Raw genomic sequence first — 17628 nt, forward strand, 5'->3', positions numbered from 1 at the left:
GTTGATTAGAACGAAGAATGTCGGATATTGATCACTAATTTTCTCAATATATTGAGGGTGTGTTTGGCAAATCCGTTTGAGAAGAAAAAGCACGTTTAAGCTTATTGAAAGTTTCAATTTTTGGTTTGGCTAACGAGAAGTGATTTTGTAGTAAAAATCACGTTTACCAAAAGCAACAATTTCTAGCTTCTGCGTTTCACTAACTGGCTTTTAGCCATTTACACTAAACATCTATTTTTCCTTTACTAATTTTATCCTTTAAACATGTTATTGTATTATTTATTAAATTCTTATTATTTCTCTCTACATGATCTCTCTTTTTTTATTATTTATTATTTTTATTTTTTGTTAAATTTTTATTTGACATTATATACTCTTTTAATTGTGATTTTTGTATATTATATTTATTATTATCTTTTCATAATATGATTTATTGATTTCATTAGGTAAAATAAATTAAACAAAAAATTAACCATAAATAATAATATAGTAAAAAACAATAAATACTAAAAAAGAGTACTAAAAGCATAGTTATGAGAACCAGACCAGACTAGTCGGTTCGACCGGAAAATCGATGAACCGGTGGTCTGGCCAGTTCGGTTGATACCATGGACCGAACATGCAATTGACTCGGTCAACGGTGGTCAAATCCGTTGAAAACCGGCCAATTCATGTCTGAACCGCTGTTGACCCGTGCGAGTCCACGGATGCACTCGCGGACCACAAACCATCGTAGGTGCTCCGCTGTCCCGAAATTGGTAAAAAGCATCGTTGAAGGGTTCGAACAAGGGACCTACTACATGCAAGGTCTCCTCTTATGCCACTCTGCCAACATGTTTCTCATTAACTTATACATCAAAAAATAATTATATACTAATTTTAAATGAATTTTATTTTTTATTTTTTTTTAAAACATGAATTCACATTAATACCAAGTTTTATTGTGTTATGTTTTTTTTCTCTCGTGTTCTTTTAAATTAAAAAAATATTTTATACTAATAATTAATTTATTATTTTTTTTGCATCATAAATTATATCTAGGAATTGATCTTTGATTGTTATTAATATATTTATTAAAACATATATTTTAAGTTTTAGTTTTTAATTTTATTTTTATAATTTTATTTAATTATGACCGGGTCAACCGGGTGAATTAGCGACTCACTGGTTGACCCAGTGACCCATGCCTCCTTGCTAGGCTTCAATAGGGAATGCCACCAAGCTGGTGCTTTCATTTGTAAATCTATGTGCTAATTATTCTATATATTATATACATGCACAACTGAATTATTTTAGATTTATTTAATTTAATTTTAATTTTATATTCAATTTTTTTAATTCTTTAAAATTTATAGAATTATTAAAATAAGTATAAAATATTTTAATATTTACATTTACATATTAAAATGTTAGTAAAGATATTTCTTTTAAATCTTTTAAAGTATTAAGTTAGTAGGTCTTTGAAGATTTCGACTTAGGACTAATTAATAGGGACATATAAGCATTATCACTCAATTTCACATGATAAATTAATGGAGGGACATAATGTGTTCATCATTTACTATCTTGAAGGACCAAATTGGTACTTTATTTTTTTTCAAAGGCTAATTAATCTGAAATCGAAAATTTTAAGGACCTAATTCTCACTTTATTCAATTTTTTACTATTTTATATTTTTTATTTACGTATGACCAGTTCTATTGGTTCAACCAGTAACTCACCGGTTGAACCAGTAACCCAGTGACCCAGTAACCTGACCGGTTCGGTTCTGACAACTAAGACTAAAAGAACTAAAAATATACTATATAGGTGTTTGCTATGGTACGATGATAAATTCATACGTATCGTTATATTTAAAATACGGACAAGTAATTACAAGCCATGTAAAATTTATTTTCTATATCAGCATTTAATTTTTTCTTTTTTAAATATATATTATATTACCACTTTTACTAATACACTCCTTTAATTAAATTAAAATAAAAATATATTTTTATATAATTTTATAAAAAGTCTTAAACATCATTTCTTTATTTGATTAGAAAAAAATACCCTTTTAAATTAATCAAATTTTAAAATTCAATAATTTAATACGAATTTGTATCAAGAACTAGAGAGAATTAGAGATAATCAGAGAGAATAGTAGAGAAATCCCTACAATTAGGGCCAAAGAGAGAAAGTAGAATTTCCAATTATACCATACATATTTCACATTATTACATCATACTTCTATTTATAGTATAGTTTTCTAATTGGGCTAGCCCAATACTAATTGTATCATTATCATACCCTTCAAAACAACCTTGTCTTCAAAGTTGCGGAAAAATATATATTCTAACAAAAATTATAAAAGCTAATTACAAGTAATAAAAAAAATTAGTATTTCTAAAACAATATTTTCTATGCTACTGCTAAAAAAAATTTTAACCACCATGATCCCATTGAAAAATTTTTTGTTCAATCCAAAACCAATAAAATATAATTCCTGTTGAAATTTAAAATTGGACTGAAATCCTTATAATTGAGTGTAAAGTCATTGTACCATCCATCACCTTCTGATTTTGGGCTTCAGAAGGTAAAATTTGGGTTAGCTCACAATACCCAACACATTGTTAGGCTTCAGCATCTCTTCCTCGTCCTCATCGAAGAAGATAGACGCGTTGTTGTTTCTCTGCCTCGGAGGTGCACCCGCCGCCGCCCCTGCGTCCAACCCGCAGCCACCGGCCTTCGCGAGCTTGCATGGAGGCATCGCCGCTGCCGTCCAGCTCCCAACCCTCCGCTGTTCGCTGTTCGAGTTCTCCCTACCTCTTCCCGAAGCCGCCACTCGCCCCTGCAAGTCCTCGCCGCTTCGTTCTCCGTTTCGATTCCAAGGAAAGACCGCCACCAGGAGTGGTGGTGGATTAGCCACGATTGGAGAGGCTCGACGGAACCCCCAAACTCCACGATCTCTGCCGCGGATGGTGGTTCTGATGGCGTGAGCACGCACCCCTGTTACAGGAGCACCATGGGCTTCTCCCTTCCACGCCGCGAAAGCGCCGACGTCGGCGCTGCTCCTCGCATCGTCATCAGGGTTCGGCGCCTCCCAAGGAAGAAACCGCCAAGCGTCCTCCCCTCCCGCATCTCGTTCTGCCTACAAATCTCCTGGGTGCGTCATCGACGAATCAAACCACGGTCGATCCCCTGCAGTCCACACAATACCTCTACCACCAGGTTTGTTTGTGACTTCTGTATTGTTCTTGGTCATAAATCTTGTAATTGCACTAGAATCATTTGTCACTGAAATTGCCAGATCTGCTGTGGATGGAAACCCTGGAATTGAGTTTTCAAATGCGTGATCTGCTGGTTGACATTCTACTTGAACTGCAAGTTCTGTTGATTCTTCAGGTAGAAATTCAAAATTGAAATCGAATTCTTTTTCTTCTACATCTATCATTTTTTAATTTTGGCATGAATTTTGTCGTTGCTAAAATTGTGTTACTGCTTCTTTGTAATTACAAATTGACACTGGTGAGTGCTGAATTGTTGCTTGATCTGGAGTTTTTGTTGATTTTGCTTGTTGTTGCTGTGGTTGAACTAGGAAACAGAAACCTGATTCTTCTGCTTCTTCTTCCTCTTCTGTGTGAACTAGAGTCATGTTGAATTCTGGAAAATTGGTTGTTGCATTCTCTAATGCTGCCTTCTCATAATCTGATGCTGAATTCTGACATTGCAGAGCCCTAAGTGTAGAATTGTTTGTTTCTGGAGCTGTTGAATTATTGTTGAGTGGTTGAAAAGCTGAGGTTGATTTGGCTTGAATCTGAAAAATTGGAGGCTGCTGGAGTTGTTGATGATCGTGCAAGGTTGCACAAATTTTGTTGCAAGTTGCTTAAATTTCTTCTAGTAGCTTCGTCCGTTTTTGATAATCTGAATCCAAGCGTTGTAAACTAATTTCAAGCTGGTCCCAAATTGAATCCGGTGACTTATTATAGGAATTTGGCATCGTGTTCAATGAAAGCACCATTTGATACGGAATTGTATCAAGAACTAGAGAGAATTAGAGATAATCAGAGACTAGAGAGAATTAGAGATAATCAGAGAGAATAGCAGAGAAATCCTTACAATTAGGGCCAAAGAGAGAAAGTAGAATTTCCAATTATACCATGCATATCCCACATTATTACATCATAGTTCTATTTGTAGTATAGTTCTCTAATTGGGCTAGCCCAATACTAATTGTATCATAAATCCTAATTTTATAGTTTCAAATAATTTAAACAACAAAACAAAAACATATTAAAAAAAACGAAAAATCAAATTTGTTCTTCATCTGAATTAAACATATTAAAAAAACAAAAAATTAAAATTGTTCTTCCTCTAGGTTCAGAAACCCTCACGCCTCTAAAAGTTTTAGTATTCTTCATCTTCTTCTCTCCTCTTCCTATCCTCTCTCTGTCTCTCTCTGCTGGATCTCTCTTATCTGTCTCACTGTGTGTCGCACGCAAGATCTCTCCCTATCTCCTCTCCCCTCTCTTGTCTCGCAATCGAAGGTTATCGCCAGCGTTTCAACGTCTCGCGGCCTTCCTGGGCTCCTCATGTTTAAATTATGGCTTAAATTATGTTAACTTATTTTATTTTACGGATTGTATGTACTATAGTTGTATTTTGGTGAAGAGGATCCCTTTCTTATGTGCAGATATCTGGCAAGAAAGACCCTCCGATCAGCTCTTCCAAGAATAAGTTAAAAACACTCAGCTGGCAAGAACGGCGGAAACTTGAAAGAGATAGAAAGCAGAAAGAAGAGGATGAGCAAACATTAGCAAAAGTGGAAGCTCCAATACCACAATCCAACATTGGGTTTAAGCTGCTCAAACAAATGGGTTATACGTCCGGTGCTGCCCTTGGCAAAGAGGGTTTAGGTAGGGCTGAGCCAGTGGGGATTGAGATTCGACGATCGCGAGCTGGTATTGGCTTAGATGATCCTCACAAGGAGAAGAGGAAAAAGGAGGAAATCATAGCTGAGAGAAAAAGGAGGAAAGAGGAGGATCTAATGCAAGACTTTGGGTTGAGACAGAAGTAGTGATGGCAGAGTAAGAGAGTTGTAGCCAATTTCCATAAGGCAAAGGTTGCCCTTGATCAATTAGAGAACAGAGAAATCATTGAACCGGAAAAGAATGAGGATGATGAAGAAGAGGAAGATGAGGAAGAGGAAGAAATAACAGAAGAAGTGCGCAACTAAAAGGTTATATTTTTGGTTGAACGCACCTTTTAACCATGTTTTGATATTGATTTATGTTGCATCCCTGAATAACACATGGAAACAGCACAAATGCTTTCTTTTTTTCTCTTTATCTTAACTGCTCAAGCACACACATTAAGTCAATACACTTCCATTGCTGATTAATTTTCTCCTCGTTATACTCTAAATACCAAGCGATTTAAACAAATATTACTCATTGCACTTTGTCATCATTTTATCCATTTAAGCCGATCCAACCTAGCCATTGCACAAAGCTTACTTGTCGTTGTTGTATTTCTTATACTTTGAAATTCATTCTTGTTGAACTTTGTTAATCTATTCCTGCGTTCGTAATTTAGTTGCGACTGTGATAGTGATACATGTAATCGATTCAAGATTTGCAAGAAGTTTTGATGAAACTGAGGGATGACCACAATTATTGCCTCTTTTGTGGATGCAAGGTGAGTAAACAACTCACACAGTTACTTTTTGTATATTTGTTTTGTAGTAATACTAAAAACCAAACTTTGACACTCTTGAAACTCATAATTATCTATTAATTAAATTTTGATTTTTATATGTTTCTTCAGTATGAATCAAAGGATGCTCTCTTGACCAACTGCCCTGGAACCAATGAAGATGATCACTAACTTGATGGTTTTTGAGATGAACACCTGACTGTGCTTTGTCATCTCTCTTCTTTTTTGCCAAGCACTCGTCCTCTTCTGGGGTCGGGTCCTCTTCGTCACCCAGTCGCCCTTGGTAAGTCCATGCATCATCACTTCCCCTGTTCTCCCTTTCCCAGATTCCCTTCTCCCTGTATTTTGAGATGATGTTGAATTGGTAATCAATTAATTTGTTAGTGATTGAATCTTGAATTTGTTGCTGTGTTGCTGAATAATCACCGAGTTTAATTTTTTTTTTTTGCTAAAAATCATCAGAGTTGAATTTGTTACTGATTATCAGGGTTGTTGACTGATTATTTGATTTTGCCTAGATTGTTGAATGATTATTTGATCTTTCTCAAGTTTCCGTATAAGTTTTGGCCAAGTGGATCCGAAAAGGAATTCTTCATATATGCTCACGAGCGACGAGGCTACTACACATTTTGGCAGGTTTTTTTTTGTAACTTCCTTCATTGGATGCCAGTTCATGTTTCCATAATGTAATTTAATACTGTGTTCTGTTTTGCTCTCTCTGTTTATGTTTTGTTTCTCATGTCAATGAAACTTGAAGCTATTGTCATCTGATCTACTGATTAGGATTAGGGTGAATAGATAAAAAACTTTACAATATGTGTTCTATGTGAAATAGTTTGCATATGAAATACTTTATCCCACATGGTTGAGCGCTAGTTGGATCATTTGATGCTGTTGGTTACTTAAAAAATTTTTGAACCATGTGGCCTCTCAACTTAAGATTCTGGCTCTGCCACTGTTAATAGGACTCTCACCTAATGTTTTCTGGAATGTGCTTATGTTGATAATGCATCTTTGCTTCTCCGGATGAAGGCTTATAATTTGATTTCAATATGAAGCCATGGTGGGTACTGACTTCTTGTTGTAACAGGGCACTGGCCTGGTGGCGTTGGTGGAATGTTAGCAGGGGGTGCTGCTGCTGCGGTCGCTATGTATGACTCATGGTCACTATGGTCATCATCATGGGTTCTTTGGTCATGGAAAGTTTAAGCATGGGAAATTTAAGCATGGCAAATTCAGCAAGCGTTGGAAGCATGGCATGTTCAAGCGATGGAAGTGATACTGTGGCCAATATGGTGTATGGTCATGACTCATGAGGGTTGTATTCTGGGATGAATAATGTTTACTATTAGCAACTTAGTTTTTGTTGCAATGCATGCAATGAAATAGTTTATCACTATTTTGTCAATTGTTTTTGTTTTGCCTTTTGTGATTACGTGTGTGATTCCTGTATATATGTATATAAGAAAGCCATCTTCCTTGATGAGTTTGTATAGAATGGTTCAGCAATTATTAGATGCAACAAGGCCAATTCAATGACTCCTCCCTTTAAATAGCAAGCTTCCCATTCAACAAATTCATCACAACTAAGCAATTAAATACATAGCATCATTTATAAGAGATCAGCGCTCACAAACACAGAGACAAAAGAAGAAGAAAGAAGAGGGCATCAATAGTAAGGTATACTACGAGGCACAAAATGAAAGCAATCTACTTCCTTGTTGGTTTGTTGACTTTGGCATCCTCTTTTGCATCAGCCTATGATCCCAGTCCACTGCAAGATTTCTGTGTGGCTCTCAATGACACCCAAAATGCTGCTATATATCATTACATACTCAAGTATCAAACTCCTTTCAATATATATGGTTAAGCATCGTTATAATTAATTCTTCTTAATTTCTTATTATGCAGTATTTGTGAATGGAAACATTTTCAAAGACCCTAAAGTTGTAGTAGCTGAAGATTTCTTCAAGCATGTAGATCCTGGGAATGTTGTCAACAAACATGGCTCAAACGTGACTCCTGTCAGTGTTAACGAACTACCCGGACTTAACACACTCGGCATATCACTTGCTCGCCTAGATTTTGGACCTAAGGGTTTAATCCCTCCTCACACTCACCCTCGAGCCACAGAGATTTTGACTGTTGTTGAAGGCACCAACCGTCTTTTTACTAAAGTGCTCAATAAAGGTGATGTGTTTGTGTTTCTAATTGGTCTCATTCATTTCCAACTGAACGTGGGTTATGGCAATGCTGTTGCTATTTCTGGTCTTAGCAGTCAGAATCCAGGTGTTATCACAATTGCAAATGCTGTTTTTGGATCCACTCTACCTATTTCTCCTGAAGTTTTGACTAAAGCTTTTCAAGTGGATATAAAAGTAATTAACTACCTTGAAAAATAATTCTGATACGATAATATCTAATTTGATAAATAACTAATTTGATAAAGTGAAGCACCATCATTTCATTCTATTTGTATGATATATTGCTTTGACTCTGGCAATTCATATATGATAATAAATAACAAATTTGTTGTATTTGATTCAACTTTTGGTTCATTTGAGTTTTAGTGAAAAGTAATTAGTCCCCCCTTCTTTCTTTTTTTTTTTGTATATCTTGTTAATGTTCTAGTTAATTAATCAAGAGCATTGCGAAGCCAAAACACAATAAATTACTCATCCATGATTGCTAGCAAAATAGATATGCTCGTGATTGCTATAACAGAATTACACTCATATTCATCAACATAGCAAGTACAAGATCGGTCTAATTTTTCTTGATTTTCTTACATTCTCGTCTAACACCTATATATATATATATATATATATCATAAGGATATTCAAGATCATTTTCGGTGACCTTGAAATGTTGGGGACGTTGACCAGAGCAATGTAAATTCCACATTTTAAAATATCATCTTTCAAGATTCCTCACCTACAAAATTCAGAACAATACATCTTATAAACTACATATTATCTAAAACTATCTGTCACAAAAAAGAATTTGATACATTTATAATTTGAGGCAAAGGAGAGGGAGTATTAAACTTACCCAGTGAGTTGTGTCAAATAAAGGGCAAGTCATGCGAACAGACTTAAGCTTATTAGTGAGAGCTTGAAGCTTTGAGCGACTCAAGGCCAGTGATACTGCTCTCTCTTCATACTCTTTCATGCTACATGGTTCGTTTCACACACAACAGTTAGTTAGTTATAAACAGAAAGGTAACAATAACTGTCCATATCAGTAATCAAGAAAATATCTCTCACCTGAGAACGATCATCTCCTCCCCAAGTCCACTAGCAAGACAGAGTGATCCGGCAACTCGAGTAGCCATTTTCTCCAGAGGTAGAGTGATCATAGGCAAACCCGCCCATAATATATCTATTTCTGTTGTGTGCGCATTGCATAAAGGCCTAAAACAATGCAATAAGAGTATTAAAACAAAAGAATCCGTAAGCAAATAACAGAAAACAATCTAGTACATCAAAGAGAGGACAAGAAGTAGACATGAAATTACGTGTCAAGAAATAAGTCTGCTAAAGCACTTCGCCTGATATGTTCATTCTTCATTGCAACATCTGTGAAAATAATTTGGTCTGGTTGTAACCCTTGTGCAGCAGCATCTGAAGGAAGGCCAATGCCCAGCGCTCATTTTGGAGCGATAATAAAAAACATAACAGACACCACTAATCACAATATATCATCAAGAGTAATATCATTACAGAAATCCACTAGAAGGAATGGAAGTATGGTTTCTCATAAAACACAATGGTGTTTCTTGAACAATGCACCCAGAAAAGTCAAGTGGAATAAGGCTTAGTTGTTGACAAGGTATGAAAAGAAAATAACTATATAACTAAATATGTGAGAATACTTTTTTTATTAGAAAAAAAAAATATAATCTAAATAGCCAATAAGCAGCATCCTGCTATTACCATGTACTAAATATCTCAGGATCCATCTTGTATAGTTGATTGAAGCATGCAAAATACAAATTTATCTTCAGGCAGCCCATAGTCTGATCGTTTGTGCTGACATTTTGGATTCAATTTCTACTTTCTTATTTGCCCTGCTATAATGATCTTTTTTGTCAATATCTTCAGGCTAATTTGTGCCGACAAATTGCATTTTCATATTATAAAAAGTTTCAAAAGGCTGCAATTGTTACTCAGTGTGGCTGGAGGAGAAGGGTTGTAAAGGCCTCTGTATCATCTCTTTAGTTTGCTCTCACAGGGTTTCTAGATGAGGAAGATCGAGATGATGCAGTTCTATGCCAAGTTAAGTACTTAACAGAGTTTTGAGCAGGTTCTGAGAAGATATTTGGAAAGGGGGGAATTAGGTATCAAATTTCATGCGCAGATTTAAACAAAAAGGAATGAATATCTAAATTACAAAAAACTAGATGTGGCATATTCCTTTTCTAAATATCATTTGCAATGGAAGACTTCCAACAATAACTAGATGTCATAATGTAATTTGCATTGCTCCTAGTTCTACAGGCGGCAAATTTGTACTTATGAAAAACCTTGAAAGACTAAGAAGACCGATTCAATCCAACAAGGTTAGCCATGTCTAGAAAACATGAAAGATCAACAGGAAAAACATGACAAAGAAATTTACCTTCTGGAACTGAGTAGGGTCATCCCCGCAAGAGAAACATGCTTTCAAGAAAGACGATGCCACAGAATTAAGAGTATAAAAGAGTATAAAAGAACTAAATTTCAATCACCAAAAGAGTATAAATTCATACATAGTCAAATGTAGACATTAAATAATCCGGCAAACAAATACCAACACAAACGTAAACAAAATATAATGTCGTATGTCACTAGAGGGTTCATATGCCCACAAGAAAATAATAAAAACAAAAATAATAAAAAATATCCTATGTTGTAAATCTAATCTTGTGGAAATTCATAATCATCACGATGGTGATTATCATACAACTTATTATCATGAAGCATCAAACAAATTCATCATGAACAAATAACCTCAGGAAATCAAAAACCAAAATCATGAAGCAGCAAACAAATTCATCATGAACAAATAACCTCAGAAAATCAAAAATCAAAATCACAAACAAATAAATCATAAAATCAAGCACAGAAAATCAGAAGGCAGCAAGGAGGAATAACCGAATAAGTGAATAACAGAGTATTACCGGCGGCGAGTAACGGCGACGAAAGAAGAGGCGAGCTCGGCGACGACGCAACAGGAGGCGAGTTTGGCGACGAAACAGAACGCGGTGGTGGTTTCCGTGGTCAACACCGTCGCTGCTGTGGCTGCGGGATGCAGTGGCGATGGCGGTAGGCTGCTCGATTAGTGGTGGTGGGCTGGCTATGCGACTGCGAAGAGGGGAGAGCAAGTTGCTGTGGCCTGTGGGTGCTGAACTGCTGATTCCTCTTCTCTTCTGGCTTCTGGAGTTCTGGGTGATTTCTGTGAACATTAGGGATTTAGGGCTTCGTTTACGTTAGTTTAGCCGCTTTTTTTTTAAATTGGCATTTTTACTTTCAAAACAAAAACCGCTAAAAAATCGAACGGTTCTTCCGGTTTATTGGTTAATTGTCAGTTCGACCGGTTTTTTGTCAGACGGTTTCTAAATTTATTCGGATTGGATCGGTTTCTGGTTAATTCGGTTGAACCGATCGGTCCGGTTTGATTTTCAGAACCATGATAATTACACATTCGCTTTAATTACCTAAATATAAAAGAAAAAACGAAGGAAAAGATTAGTGCTTAATATTACCTTTATATTAAAATGATCATCTTCAAAACAAGCTATCATCCAACTTGTAACCCACACACCCGCGTCACTCCTACATATCGAGGAAGCTATATTAGAGTATTATATAATTGCATAAATTTCATATCAATAACTACTAATTATACGATCTTACGATCCAACTTCGAGGGTGGGAAGGCCTTCTGGCTCTTCAAATTCAAACTGTGAAGAAATCAGATTTGGAGTGGTCTCAAAGTCATAGAATGAACGATCTTCCAATACCTCGTCCAAATAAATGGCCTGTTTATGTCTATGTTAGAGTTTGCTTTTTTAGTCATATATGTAGATAATTAACAAAAAAAGGAAAATATCGTTACTAATTTCAAGGCTGTCCTCTTTCGCTTGAACTGTTTCTCAATGGGTAATGGGTCTAGCAAAATGATTTGTCTTTTAACACAATCAATCACTACGAGGTACCAGTGTTCATGACCTTCGTCAGTAGTTTCAGATATAGGGATAAAGACCTAATCAACAGAAAGTCATTTTAGTTATTAAAATTATTTTATGCCAATATTTGCTAATATGAATTTAAAATGATATAAACTCACTCTTTTTAAGCAGTCAACTTTGCCTAAATAAACATATGTGATACAAGACGGTAGACGGTTGGGATCCAATTTTATCTTCTCTGACAGCTACATTATTTCAGCCACTAGTTTATATGCGCAATACAAATAACAACTACCAATATTATTTTAGTATACACTCCTATATACTTACCGCAAAAATTGTGGGTAAAAACCAATAACCACCTTCTCTGGTCAACCTTGTCTTCATCATATCTGCTACTAAGTCTAGCACAAGAGAAACGATTGGCTTTCCTGGTATCAAGCTCCTGAATATATCTCTGCGAGCTGTAAGCTCTGAAAATACTATATCCTCCTCGTAGCTGCCAAAGATAATTTATCATAAATAAAAATAGCTAAACAAATTAACAACACCGTTAACAAATAAAATTCTAATTGAGTTTACTTACTTATCCATCAAATGATTACCATACAAGTATGCTGCAATTGCAAGTTCAGTATCGTCCAAACCTATTGAAACTGTTGGTCTAAAACAGACTTGCACCCACTAAATGTATAAAAAAAACTGCTATAATTGAAATAATAATAATAATAAACTACTTATTACTTAGTACTCACACTAGGTAGCTCTAATCCAGGAATATTGATTGGAGCAAGTGAATCTGTTCTCCTTTTTTTAGCAATGGAGAGATCTGTCTTGGCCGATCGAACCGTGAACCGGTGAGCAAGACAGTTCGGCTAGAAGCTATAATCACTAAATTAAAAAATCGTTATTGAACCGTCGAACCGACTAGGAACCGATTGGTCGAACCGAACCGAAACCCGACCGGTTTTCAAAAAAACTTCACCAAACGGCGCCGTTTCGTTCATTGTGGAACAATGTTCTAAAAATCGGATCGGATCGGCCAGTTGAACCGGTTCAACCGGGAACCGGCATAGAAAACGGTCTGCTTCTCCTACTAAAACCGCTGATGACAAAACCGTTAGAAAATCGCTGAACCGGCCGGTTGGACCGGACCGGGAACCGACCCGTTTGTATAACACGCCGTCGTTTTGATTTTGTTAAGGAAAAAAAAAGAAAACCCACCCACCCCACGCGAGTTACTCCCCTCACCCCACCAAAACACCCCCTCCTTTGAAAGACAACAAAGAACACACAGCAAGAGCAAGCCTTAGCTCTTCCCCAAAATACAAACGAAGCACTCTGCCACTCTCTCACTCAAGCATTGATGATGATAATAATAATAACAACAACAATAACAATAATGATAATTAGAACAGTTTCTGCTCAAGATATCAAGATCATATTAACTAACCTTTTGCGTCTGTCACTAACGCCCAGCCTTCAGGAGTTTGAAGCTCGTCACAGTCATTCAATCCCAGAATCCTACTCGGAATACCACAGACAAGGGTTAGACTTTCCGGATTCTCATGAATGCCGCCATCAATCCGGCTTATACCACGAAGATTCTGTTGGGGAATCTAAGAGAAGTTCATTCAGTCTGATGTAGAACGGAGGTGTTTGTCAGACACACGTTCATAGATTGAGGGAGGTGATGAGTGTCACGGATCATCACCTCTTTCACAGTTAAGCGCGAATAAACATCTTAGATCGGACCATACACACGTTTGAGTGAAATAGAAACAATTGCATTAATTCATCGAGACGCTGCAGAGCTCCTCACCCCCAACAATGGAGTTTAGAGACTCATGCCGTCAAAGAGTATGTAATTTAGATCTGAAAATGTCATGAGGTCCAAGAAATGTCTGTAAAAGTTGTTTAAATAGTAAACTAGTAACCTAGGTTTACAGAAAATGAATAAACTAAGATAATTGGTGCAGAAATCCACTTCTGGGGCCCACTTGGTGTGTGCTGGGGCTGAGACTAAAGCTTTCCACGTGTAGAGGCCTTTCTTGGCGTTAAACTCCAGGTTATGACGTGTTTTGGGCGTTCAACTCCGGATCATGACGTTTTTCTGGCGTTTAACTCCAGACAGCAGCATGAACTTGGCGTTTAACGGCAAGTTACGTCGTCTATCCTTGCGCAAAGTATGGACTATTATATATTGCTGGAAAGCCCTGGATGTCTAATTTCCAACGCCGTTGAGAGCGCGCCAATTGGACTCCTGTAGCTCCAGAAAATCCATTTCGAGTGCAGGGAGGTCAGGATCCAACAGCATCAGCAGTCCTTTTTCAGCCTAAGTCAGATTTTTGCTCAGCTCCCTCAATTTCAGCCAGAAAATACCTGAAATCACAGAAAAACACACAAACTCATAGTAAAGTCCAGAAATATGATTTTTGCCTAAAAACTAATATTATTTTACTAAAAACTAACTGAAACATGCTAAAATCTACATGAAATTACCCCAAAAAGCGTACAAAATATCCGCTCATCACAACACCAAACTTAAACTGTTGCTTGTCCTCAAGCAACTAGATAAATAAAATAGGTTTTAACAGAAATAAAGGAGTAATAATATTCTCGAGTTTTAAATGAAGCTCAGATTCTTATTAGATGAGCGGGGCTTGTAGCTTTTTGTCTCTGAACAGTTTTGGCATCTCCCTGTATCTTTAAATTTTCAGAATGATTGGCATCCTTAGGAACTCAGAATTCAGATAGTATTATTGACTCTCCTAGTGTAGTATGTTGATTCTTGAACACAGTTATTTTATGAGTCTTGGCCGTGGCCCTAAGCACTTTGTCTTCCAGTATTACCATCGGATACATAAATGCCACAGACACATAACTGGGTGAACCTTTTCAGATTATGACTCAGCTTTGCTAGAGTCCCCAGTCAGTGGTGTCCAGAGCTCTTAAGCACACTCTTTTGCTTTGGATCACGACTTTAACCACTCAGTCTCAAGCTTTTCACTTGGACCTTCATGACACAAGCACATGGTTAGGGACAGCTTGGTTTAGCCGCTTAGGCCTGGATTTTATTTCCTTGGGCCCTCCTATCCATTGATGCTCAAAGCCTTGGATCCTTTTTACTCTTGGCTAGTGCCCATGGCTTGTTTTTTTTTTTTTTGATTGCTTTTTCTTGCTTCAAGAATCAATTTCATGATCTTTCAGATCATCAATAATATTTTTCGTGTTCCTCATCCTTTCAGGAGCCAATATTCATCAAATTCAAAGTACATATTATGCACTGTTCAAGCATTCATTCAGAGAACAAAAAGTATTGCCACCACATATAATTAATTATAAATTTTATTATTAAGAACTCGAAAAAATATAGATTACTTCTTTATTCTAAAAAAAATCTACTACTTTATTTATGCCTGATGATGATGAGAAAAATAAATTATAGCTTAATTGGAAATAAAATCAAAGTAGAGATACTAATTACTACTACTAATATATAACTTCTAAGGTAAATTTCTAATAAGAACAGTCATCACAGAGTTAAGGCAAAGATTAGAACTCAACGACCTGTGTTTTGGCAAGTGGATGTTCCTCTAGTCTGTGGGGTGCCTTCAAGAATTAATTTCTGACGCTTCAGCTCCTTTAAGTTCACATCCTTGCTCTTCTTGTTCCCTTAGGTGCCATGATCTTGATGAGTTTTAGCTCAGTGATCATGGCAACTCACACCAAACTTAGAGGTTTGCTTGTCCTCAAGCAAAAGAAAGGACAGGAGAGGAATAGAGGGAGAGGCAATTTCAAAATCCAAAAGATATGATGAGTTGAAAAAGATTTAAAAAAGATTTGGATTGGAAAAGAGTTGGGTTTATGAATTAAGATATATTTGATATTTTTGAAAAAGGGATTTTAGAAATTAGTGTTTTTAGAAATTAGGATTAAAAATTTTGGAATTGAAGGATGACATTTTGAAACATGTTTATGCAAGAAATCATGAATTGAAACATAAAAATTTAGAAAAATTATAAAGAAAAACGAATTTTACCTCCTCCCCACCATCCTGGCGTTAAACGCCCAAACGATGCATGTTTTGGGCGTTTAACGCCCAAATGCTGCTTCTCCTGGGCGTTCAACACCCAGCTGATGCTTCTTTCTGGCGTTGAACGCCAGGAAGTCCTTTGTCACTGGGCGTTTTTCTGAACGCCCAGGATGCTAACAATCTGGCGTTGAACGCCCAGAAGGTGCTTCTTTCTAGCGTTCAACGCCCAGATGGCTACCCTTACTGGCGTTGAACGCCCAGTGGGTGCTTCTTTTGGGCGTTCAACGCCCAAAATGTTTCTTACTGGCTTTTTCACGCCAGTGAGCTTTCAAATTTCCCTGTAACTCTGTGACTTCAACCAATTGCTATTTCACCTTTTGAAGATACTGTAGCATCTACCTGTAAAACTTTAATTTATTAGAAAAACAAATAAAATTAAATTTTGTGATTGGTTGGGTTGCCTCCCAGCAAGCGCTTCTTTAATGTCATTAGCTGGACTATTACTGAGCTTTTAATCAAGTCTCAGTTTTGAGCATTCTTGCTCAAAATTGCCTTCAAGATAATGTTTAACTCTCTGTCCATTAACAATGAACTTTTTGTTAGATTCATTATCCTGAAGCTCTACGTATCCATATGGTGATACACTTGTAATTACATATGGACCTCTCCACCGGGATTTTAATTTACCGGGGAATAATTTGAGCCTAGAATTAAATAGCAGAACTTTCTGCCCTGGCTCAAAGACTCTGGATGACAATTTCTTATCATGCCATCTTTTTGCTTTTTCCTTGTAAATTTTTGCATTCTCAAAAGCATTGAGTCTAAATTCCTCTAGCTCATTTAACTGGAGCAATCGTCTTTCTCCAGCTAACTTGGCATCAAGGTTCAGGAATCTGGTTGCCCAGTAGGCCTTGTGTTCCAGTTCCACTGGCAAGTGACATGCCTTTCCATACACAAGCTGGTATGGAGAGGTCCCTATGGGGGTCTTGAATGCTGTTCTGTATGCCCACAGAGCATCATCCAAGCTTCTTGCCCAATCCTTTCTACGGTTAATTACAGTCCGTTCCAGGATTCTTTTAAGTTCTCTATTTGAGACTTCAGCTTGCCCATTAGTTTGTGGGTGATATGGAGTAGCTACCCTGTGGTTGACTCCATAACGTACCAGAGCAGAGTAAAGCTGTTTATTACAGAAATGAGTGCCCCCATCACTGATTAACACTCTAGGGATACCAAATCTGCTGAAGATATGTTTCTGGAGGAATTTTAACACTGTTTTAGTGTCATTAGTGGGTGTTGCAATAGCCTCCACCCATTTGGATACATAATCCACTGCCACCAGAATATAAGTGTTTGAGTATGATGGTGGGAAAGGTCCCATGAAGTCAATGCCCCATACATCAAACAACTCAATCTCCAATATCCCTTGTTGAGGCATGGCATAACTGTGAGGTAGGTTGCCTGACCTTTGGCAACTGTCACAATTAAGCACAAATGCTCGGGAATCTTTATAGAGAGTAGGCCAGTAGAAGCCACTTTGGAGGACTCTTGTGGCTGTTCGCTCACTTCCAAAATGTCCTCCATATTGTGATCCATGGCAGTGCCATAAAATCTTTTGTGCTTCTTCCTTAGGCACACATCTACGGATTACTCCGTCTGCACATCTCTTGAAGAGATATGGTTCATCCCAAAGATAGTACTTTGCATCTGTGATTAATTTCTTTGATTG

General features: G+C 36.9%; 4 protein-coding genes across 11 annotated transcripts; 3 read left to right on the forward strand and 1 right to left on the reverse strand.

The window, feature by feature from the left end:
* The first annotated feature begins 1532 nt into the window (after window positions 1-1532).
* Window positions 1533-7233, forward strand: LOC112740248 (uncharacterized). Its single transcript, XM_072208190.1, has 8 exons — window positions 1533-1582; window positions 2527-3210; window positions 3290-3384; window positions 3713-3839; window positions 4673-5676; window positions 5806-5977; window positions 6213-6330; window positions 6785-7233. Exons 1-3 carry the CDS (start codon window positions 1533-1535, stop codon window positions 3333-3335), a joined length of 780 nt encoding a protein of 259 aa, XP_072064291.1. The 3' UTR covers window positions 3336-3384; window positions 3713-3839; window positions 4673-5676; window positions 5806-5977; window positions 6213-6330; window positions 6785-7233.
* On the forward strand, window positions 3448-5056 carry LOC140176657 (uncharacterized). Its single transcript, XM_072208193.1, has 2 exons — window positions 3448-3507; window positions 4673-5056. The coding sequence occupies exons 1-2, from the start codon at window positions 3448-3450 to the stop codon at window positions 5054-5056; spliced, it is 444 nt and encodes a 147-aa protein (XP_072064294.1).
* Window positions 6906-8241, forward strand: LOC112722558 (germin-like protein subfamily 1 member 7). The gene is made up of 2 exons (XM_029291660.2): window positions 6906-6996; window positions 7606-8241. Exons 1-2 carry the CDS (start codon window positions 6906-6908, stop codon window positions 8094-8096), a joined length of 582 nt encoding a protein of 193 aa, XP_029147493.2. The 3' UTR covers window positions 8097-8241.
* Window positions 8242-8379: 138 nt separating this feature from the next.
* LOC112740283 (probable UDP-N-acetylglucosamine--peptide N-acetylglucosaminyltransferase SEC) lies at window positions 8380-11175 on the reverse strand. 8 transcript variants are annotated; one of them, XM_072215869.1, is made up of 8 exons: window positions 10856-11131; window positions 10315-10355; window positions 9863-10002; window positions 9630-9763; window positions 9212-9317; window positions 8961-9107; window positions 8746-8866; window positions 8380-8628 (listed from the first exon to the last, which is right to left on the reverse strand). In XM_072215869.1, exons 5-8 carry the CDS (start codon window positions 9262-9264, stop codon window positions 8608-8610), a joined length of 342 nt encoding a protein of 113 aa, XP_072071970.1. In that variant the 5' UTR covers window positions 9265-9317; window positions 9630-9763; window positions 9863-10002; window positions 10315-10355; window positions 10856-11131; the 3' UTR covers window positions 8380-8607. The 8 variants fall into 7 exon arrangements, 6 of the variants coding, with proteins under 6 accessions (XP_072071970.1, XP_072071976.1, XP_072071972.1 ...); XR_011871702.1 differs by lacking the exon at window positions 9863-10002 and having other exon boundaries at window positions 10856-11175; XR_011871703.1 differs by lacking the exon at window positions 9863-10002 and having other exon boundaries at window positions 9202-9317; window positions 10856-11175.
* Window positions 11176-17628: the final 6453 nt, after the last annotated feature.

The sequence above is a fragment of the Arachis hypogaea genome, chromosome 2 (assembly GCF_003086295.3).
Source record: "Arachis hypogaea cultivar Tifrunner chromosome 2, arahy.Tifrunner.gnm2.J5K5, whole genome shotgun sequence".
In the NCBI taxonomy this organism is placed as follows: Eukaryota; Viridiplantae; Streptophyta; class Magnoliopsida; order Fabales; family Fabaceae; genus Arachis; species Arachis hypogaea.

Coding starts and splice junctions, on each gene's coding strand:
- LOC112740248 (XM_072208190.1), top strand. CDS start 1,533: ATGGAGGGACATAATGTGTTCATCATTTACTATCTTGAAGGACCAAAT. Junction 1,583..2,526: donor TATCTTGAAGGACCAAATTG/GTACTTTATTTT, acceptor CTTATAATTGAG/TGTAAAGTCATTGTACCATC. Junction 3,211..3,289: donor CACAATACCTCTACCACCAG/GTTTGTTTGTGA, acceptor TGAAATTGCCAG/ATCTGCTGTGGATGGAAACC.
- LOC140176657 (XM_072208193.1), top strand. CDS start 3,448: ATGAATTTTGTCGTTGCTAAAATTGTGTTACTGCTTCTTTGTAATTAC. Junction 3,508..4,672: donor GTAATTACAAATTGACACTG/GTGAGTGCTGAA, acceptor TCTTATGTGCAG/ATATCTGGCAAGAAAGACCC.
- LOC112722558 (XM_029291660.2), top strand. CDS start 6,906: ATGGGAAATTTAAGCATGGCAAATTCAGCAAGCGTTGGAAGCATGGCA. Junction 6,997..7,605: donor TGTGGCCAATATGGTGTATG/GTCATGACTCAT, acceptor CTTATTATGCAG/TATTTGTGAATGGAAACATT.
- LOC112740283 (XM_025789071.3), bottom strand. CDS start 9,264: ATGAAGAATGAACATATCAGGCGAAGTGCTTTAGCAGACTTATTTCTT. Junction 9,108..9,211: donor GCAGACTTATTTCTTGACAC/GTAATTTCATGT, acceptor GCATTGTTTTAG/GCCTTTATGCAATGCGCACA. Junction 8,629..8,745: donor TATTTGACACAACTCACTGG/GTAAGTTTAATA, acceptor TGAATTTTGTAG/GTGAGGAATCTTGAAAGATG.